Source organism: Schistosoma mansoni (assembly GCF_000237925.1).
Source record: "Schistosoma mansoni, WGS project CABG00000000 data, supercontig 0621, strain Puerto Rico, whole genome shotgun sequence".
In the NCBI taxonomy this organism is placed as follows: Eukaryota; Metazoa; Platyhelminthes; class Trematoda; order Strigeidida; family Schistosomatidae; genus Schistosoma; species Schistosoma mansoni.
The window spans coordinates 1-8240 of record NW_017386371.1 but is presented as its reverse complement, the minus strand read 5'-3'; the positions used below and the strand labels follow the sequence as shown (position 1 = coordinate 8240).

General features: G+C 34.8%; 1 protein-coding gene across 1 annotated transcript; it reads right to left on the bottom strand.

Moving 5' to 3' along the window:
• Nucleotides 1-356: 356 nt before the first annotated feature.
• On the bottom strand, nt 357-4603 carry Smp_210000 (sterol response element binding protein cleavage-activating protein (fragment), putative; the record flags this gene model as incomplete). Its single annotated transcript, XM_018795486.1, has 2 exons — nt 357-1005; nt 4518-4603. The coding sequence occupies 2 exons, from the start codon at nt 4601-4603 to the stop codon at nt 357-359; spliced, it is 735 nt and encodes a 244-aa protein (XP_018644773.1).
• Nucleotides 4604-8240: the final 3637 nt, after the last annotated feature.

The window sequence follows — 8240 nt, the reverse complement described above, 5'->3', positions numbered from 1 at the left end:
GAGCTTGATATTCAGTTTTGTGTTATTGAACTGTGATTGAATAAAACACATTAACGACATCACGGGGACATTCATTTTAATATAGACAAAAATGTGTTTGGTACATATTTACATATTGAAAGCTTGAAATGATGGATATTTTCAGTTTAGGTGGATGATTTCAGTGTTGTTGAGCTCTGTCAGGTAGACTGTCTAACTGCAGAACTTTCATTGTCCATTTGGACAAAACTATCAGTGCCTACTTCACGGTGTTATCCAGAACGACGATTTAACCTCCTCAATTAGATAATTTAGACCATAGAACCAAAAAATAACAAAAAATATATGTTACTTGAACAAATAATAAAATAAACGACTTACTGGTCAGACTGTATATCAGACATTCCAATTCCTTGATCTGAATCGATTATATGAAGTTTATACTTTAAATGAACTGGTTCTAACAAGGCTAAGTGACAACCGACCAAACTCAAATTATAGTGTTTTGCTAGCGATGGCCAGTACGAATAAGCTAAATAATTCCAAATAAACATTGTATTCCAAGTAAAATTGTTTTGTGTCATTTCATTCAATTGTAAATGATGAACAATATTGGGCGTATTTATTTGAGATTTAATATCATCATCAACACCAACATCGAATTGAACTGAGATATCCCGTTCTTGAAGAAAATGATCATCATGAGGATCTATTTCATGTTGATTTAAAGAAACCTTCAAATGTTCACCAATAGAATTTTCTTGATCAACTATGCTAACATTTTTAATAATACTGAATAAATTTTCTTGGGAATCAGATTGAATAGATGAATTCACCAAAGATAACGAGGAAAAAACAGATGAATTCATTAAGGGAAGCTGACTGACGGACAGCGGTATATGGTGACCATTCATATCACTACTATTAACAGTAGTAGTAGTAATAGTATTATAATGATCATTATCACTGGTATACGAAGATAATGTGAACCAACTGTGTGATGTAGAAGACTGTAATAGTAAACTACTCATGTAGAGATAGATATTGAAAAATAACTGGACTATATCCACAGCATGCATCAGAATCATAATAACCCATAGAGAGAAAATAAACTAGAATGAACAATAACAACAAAACAAAGTCAATCAAAAAGAAGCAAGCATATTTCTTTAACAGTTTGGATGAAAGGGATTTGTGGAGAATGACTTAGTTTGTAGGTTGTATTCATTTTTAACTGATCACAATTAGGGTGTGGTGTATACTACTTAAGTTGTCAGATACACGTAGTATGTAGCAGCAATCGGAGGTGGAATGCCTGACAGCAGAAAATTGAAATAAAGAGAACAGAAAAAAATCGGAGAGTAATCGAAACAACAGAATTAGAAGAATAATGGAGTATGTAAAGGAAAATGCAAAGAAGATTTGCAAATGATATATTTGGTGTATGATTTTTATATTTTACTGAGCCACTGTGTGATTTTGCAATTAACAATAAGTCGGTCTTCCAAGGGTTCATCACAAGGGTATTGTTGCCCAGCGCTCTAGGTTTTAAGTGATACCGTAATTGAGATCAATGTGTAACAAATACAACCTGCATCGTTCTTGATAATTTATGATAAATAATAAATAGCTAATCGAGAAAATCGCTTTTTTCAAAGAGAAAGACGAACAGTCATGATATAAAACCTTCGATGTATATGGTGAAGTACCCGAAATATTCTAGTGAACAAAATCGGAAAGTGAGCGTGTTAAAAAAGATACACAAAAATCCGGTAAAAAATAGAAAACAACACTTGTTTATGAAAAAGTAGACTACAACTTATTAAGGGAAAAAGGCAATACAAAGCAAGAGCACATGGAAACGTGTTATATATAACATCAACGAATAAAACAAAAGAACTTGATAAAACAGCGAAAAGTGAAGATAGAATAACAGTATAGGTTGTTGTGGAGATTATAGGATTTTATTAGTCTATAAATCACGAGTTGGTATTAACTACATTATCACGGAAAACTGGGAATTACTAGACAGCTGTTTAGTCCTAATATTGTTATCCTCAAAACTGTGCATTCACAACCCTGGTTTCCAATGGTGATCTGTCTAAAATAAGATTCTATCATCTCCACCAAAACCTTAAACTGATAAAAATCACATCCTTACTAGTAACTGGCTTCAAGATGTGATTCTTGAAGTTAAAGTGGGAAGCCATGATTAGCAGAGTACAATCATATCAGGTGTAAGACATTTATTCACCGCAATCGCGTAATATCATGAAGCGGTTGAAGTTGGACAATAAAGTCGTTGGATGCCGGCTCTGTGGTTTATAGTTCAAGCGTTCGAGAGACTAAAGTTTTTGGGTTCGATTCCCTGAGACAGGGTTGTGGATGCACACTGATGAGCAGTCCCATACTATGACGAAACAACTGTCTAATACTTCCAAGTTTTTAAGGATGATTTAGCTGAGATCATTTCATGATTTAAAAACCCATGGCAATATAGTGTGCATAAAGCTGAATGGAACAAGATAAAATATGAATATGAATGCTACGCCAATAAACAGAGGGAATAAATGGAAAATTCCAATTAACGCTGCAAATGAACTTCTACAAAAAAAGGAACGACTACAACTCGGATAAAATTACTAGGTATCTTAAGAATCAAGACTTCAAACTATTGTTTTCCTATAACATTCTCTTAGGTTAACAGAGACATTATTTCCCAATGTCATATGGAAATGACCATTGACTTATTTAAGCTTTAAATGACTAGATTCATATTACTATTACGCTATATGAAAAATAACTACCTGAAATCGAATTGTGAGGATACATGTATCACTTCTGAAACAACGTAAATTCTCTTCGAGAAGTTAAGCGATCAACAATCAATCAATTGATCGAAAATCCATGTGCGAAATCAATTTACGACATCAAACAACACATTTAGTTGATGGACAATTTAAGAATTAATCCAGCAATAAAAATATAGTGGTGTGAATATAAATATTTGTCAGTGATTAACGGTTACCAATGTGTCACCCAAAAAAACACACTGGTCGTAGATACACTGCTTAATGTCGCCTGTTAGTTGACACTGAGATTATAATAATCACTGTGACATTGACAGGCATTGTAAACCCTCTGTACTCATTACTCTAAATGTAATCAAACTGCTGATTAACTGAACCGATAACTTGTTTGTAAACACAACAAATACCGAACTTATTTATTTATATATCCATTCATAGTATAAATCACTCAAAGAAAGTAAACGAGCACAGTATGGACATTGTGTGACCCACTAGATTGGCAAAAAACACCACAAGATAGTTATAAAAAAGTCAGCATCAAGATTAATGTTGAAAATCGTGGGAACTAAAAAAATACTCTGCTCAACAAATCAAAACTAACACTCGGTAAAAGATATATATATCATTTACACACCCATTTGAACTACATGAATTATGAAATTATTTTGCTAGAATCACTTCGAAACGTTAAGCACGTAACAATTCCAGAAGGTTATCATTCTCATCGTTAAACAAGATAAATAAAAAACAAGACAGACATTACTCTCGCTTACATTCATTTAATTTCCCCCACACAGGAAACTCGCAACCACACCAAAGCACTATAGCGACTCATGACTAGATATTTGCTACAACAATCCCAGTCATATTGTGGTGTATGCTACTTATGTTGACAGATATATGTAGTATGTAGCACTAATCGGAAGTGGAATGCATGTCAACAGAAGATTGAGAAGATTCGCAATGCTGACTAGCGTAGGGGATGGTTGGAAGAGAGTTAGGGGCGGCCAAACCAAAACATGGCATCAGTGCTTTAAGTCACTAACTTCTAGTCTGAGCTATGTTGGCAGATGCAGACTACTTGGTTGGGGTCCGCGTGACTATCGTAACCAATGGTTGGAGACTAGGTGACATGGCTCAGAATCGATCACAATGGCGTAGGTGTATACACTCTTTATCTTCCCTCAAACCTTAAGATTAAAATTGCTTCATAACGTTCTTCCTTCCCATACTATATCCTTATATACAACCTATCTTTTATATAATACTACCACTAAATTAACTATTTCTATGAATCCTGTGTTCATCTTGTTGTGCACATTTATGCATCGGTCCAAGATGCCATACCTCGTTATATGGCACCTTGGACCGATGCATAAATGTGCCTGGTCCTACGTTGTAGCTGACTGACTGAGAAGATTCAATTGAAGAGGACAGGAAAGGAAACAGAAAGTAAGTTTATTAACAACAGAATTGAAAAAAATCATGAAGCCTGTAAAGTACAACTGAAGGAAGATGTGCAAATTATGTATTTATTGTATGGTTATTTTACCAAAGCACTCTGTAATTTTTCATCAAACAATAGATTGGTTATCCTCACCAAGACTTCGTTTATTGCAATATGAAACTATTGTTCTGACAGTTTCGGAGGAGTCTTCAATTCACACAGTATAATATAGTAAGATTACCATGAAAAAACTGTTTTACATATTCACTAGTTCAACGTACCAGAAGAACACGTTGTATAAGCCGAGATTTTGCCCAACAACGAAGAACGCGTAGACGTCGTGGAACATTTTGTGATGTCTGGCCATCAGAAGCTAAGTATGCAGCTGTTTGTGCAGCTTATCCGAAGAAAATCAAGAGAAATTAGTATATATATGGGGGTTAGACAAGAATAATAACAAATAAGTTATTACTTCTGTTTATAATTATCACATAACTATTACAGTAATGAAATGAATATAACAATGAGTTAAAAAGCGTTTGCGAAAGTTTTGGTGAACATTGTAGAACGAAATATTTTATTGCCCACACTCGAAACTGACGGTCAACTGTAATTAATGAATAATGAACTTAAAACTAACACGAAGTGGACTAATAAAAACACAGTATTTCTCATAGAACTGTTATTTATTTTAATTAAACACATAAATATTGTTACAAGGAAGCACCAGATACATATGCGCCGCACAAATCTCATATGATTTGTGTGAGGGCTGTGATACTGATCAGCTGCCCAAACCGAAGCAGGTGGTTTTCTCAGGGGACCACACCCACAGCCTTTGACCTAAAGGTCTGATCCACAAGGCAGTGGAGCATCGTAAGAAGATGCAGTCCCATGATAGCCGATGACCAACGATTGATTCATACGCCATTTGTTCCATCAGGATACTGGAGTCCATGTACACCATTGGTTTGGAATCAGGTTTTACAACTCCTCTAGGTGGACTCTCCGTGTTCATCAACCCGGTTAAAGCGCCGGACATTCGCCTTTCGTCCTCTCAATTTCGTAAACAACACCCCCTCCACGAGAAGGCAGTGAGTAGGACTTTCCTGGCAGAGGTTATATACGCGTGGCCATGTGAGAGCATTTCGAGAGGGAGATTGGACTGTCCCCACTGTCGGCCGTACCAGGGTATTCGGGGGCGCCATAGAACTGTACTAACTTTTTTATTCTTCAAAATACACATATTTGAGCGAACAATTGCTTTTTAATAACTTCATCATCAGGCTCTACAGTTATAATTTCATAATTATATTTTACAAAGGCCAAAATAAAACATGCATTAATGAATTTCACCATGTTATATGTCAAAAATGATGAACGTTTACATCTGTTACGATATAAATGTTTCAAAATTATGTTGTTTGTAAATTAGAAATGTCATTAAATAAAGGTCAGGATGATTTGTAGTAGTGTCAAGTAATAGTAAGTATAATAGTAATATAACAAAATAAAGAAAGAAATCATATAATTAAAATGCATAGTAGAAGTATTTCATCCTGTTTATCGAGGTAATAATCATAATAATAAGAGTAATAACAATAATAATAATAACAACGTTGTGTGAATATAATACGTAATAAGAGGGATGTTACCAAGGGAATCACGATAAAAAAGAAATCATGTGAATTGGGAAATACGGATGTGAAGATTAAGAAAAATACAAACACAAAAGGAATTGGGAGAGGGGATAAGAAGTTCAGAATAACCAGTTCAAGTATCCGGTGATCCAGTCATGAGCCAAGGTAAACATAGAGGCTGGATGTACTTCTTCTGGACACATAAGTTCGGTTTTCTGGAGTTGATCCAAATGGCTTCAGCTATGTGGAGTGGCCGTAATTTAATTCCTTGAGGTAGATTCTTTGGAACTTGATATATATAAAAGAGAAAGCTTCATGTATTTTATTATGATGTTCGCTATCTACCAAGTGAGAAAGAATGGTACTGTTAATCGATTTAGTGACTCCTTTTCCCAACCACGCTGGTACATGTTCACGAACACGAAAGGATAAAGCCCTCTGAGTAAGGCCTATGTAACTATCTCCACAGGATCACTTGAATCGGTATACGCACGTGCAGGAGACCATCATCGGCAACCTATCCTTTATTTGCCGAGTAAGTACTGGTTTAGTTAAGAATTATACATAACTTGGCGGCATAAAACGTCCTTTCAACAGATCTTTTGAGTCGGTGTGTTAAAATGTCACCCACTATGTCCCCTTAAAAGTCCAGCTTCAGATACAGAGTTTTTTTACTGACCAAGTCACAGTTTCTTCTTCTTTTTATAGGAATTTTCTAACGAAATTATCTGGGTAACGGTTATTTCATAATGTGTTCTTTAGTGTATCTATTCCGTTATCTACATGATCTTCAGGACATAATGGTTTGATTCTGTAGCTGAGACATTTAATCAAATTTATTTTGTACTGAAGAGGTTTAAAGCTATGGAAATGGGTATACTGACCAGGCCATGTATTTTTTCTAAACATATTTGGTTTTATGGAATCATCTATGCTTCTAGAAAGTAGGACATCAAGAAAAGCTCAACTATTGTCGTGAACCTCTCTTCGCTGGTGAATTTAATATCTGGGTGGACATTATTGAAACATTTCAACAACTCTTGTTTGTCGATACTTTCGCCACCCACGACTAGTGTGTCATTTCTGTATCGACAGCAATAAACTAACTTATTTAGGATGTCTTTTAACGGTCCATTTTGCAGTTTGGCCAGAAAAATATCAGCAAGAATCGGGCCTAAGGGTAATCCCATTGCTACTCCATCTTTTTGTTTGTAAAATTCATTGTTAAACATAAAGTGGATATGCATAGTACATTACAACACAAGCTCCTTTATTTCATTTATTGGGATAGGTATCTCTATTTTTTTCCTAGCTATTGTTCACACATGCAGTCGATGGTTTCAGCCAGTAGGATGGATGTAAATGAACAAAAATGCTGTCTAGTGATAACATGGTTTGACATTTATATTCATATTTTCATAAAAATGTGCACTTCAATGAATGTGGATTGATTGGCATATGAAGTTGGACATTTCACAAACGCTTATCAATGTGCACTTCAAATATATATCACTAATGATAAGTGTGCAAGTCACTTGTCTTAATGGTTGGTTACTAAAGAAAGTAAGAAACTGACTACTGATGAATGGGTGAAAGTGGATGAGATAGTATTATTACTGATATTAAACGACAAAAAGTAGATAGCTAGATGTTGGATATCACATTAAAAGCTAAATTAAACATGGGATAATACTGGTCATTAACCACACATTTAGGTATGAAGTAAATTAAGCCTTGTGAAATGGGTACTTGCTTTATTGTTTCCTGGACGACACCCAGACTGTTAGCACAGAACAAAGTTTATTGACCAAGAAATATGATGGGGTCGACAAACAGGGTAATGTAATACAGTGTTTAGTGCTTGTAGTATACTAAATGTTAAGAAATTATTAAAGTTATTCACACATTATAGCTAAATTTTTGAAAAGATGAGTATTTCTTAAATAATTCAAATATATGGCGCTTATCGTCGCGTGTCAAACTTCAAGGACAATTCGTTTTCATTGTGACTGCTTCTTACATAACTGTATAATCTCTTTGGAAGGTATGCAGTATTTTACTTAGTAGTCAGAAGGAAAGCTGTCATTTTATAAACTATCTAAACAACTTTAATTAAAGTTGGATATTAACCAACAGTGGGATTCATGATGCTTGTTTCATTCTATGAGACTCATTTAGCACATATATATGCCGAGTGCGATTGAACAACTGAAGTCCTAAACATTAACAAGAGAATACAGTTTTTTGCAAATAGATATACAACATCATCAAAAATATCAACGGAAAAGTTATACGGGGTTAATAGATAAACAGCAGGCAAACTTACCGGACAGGTTAGGTCTGTGCCCTTTCATAAAAGATAAT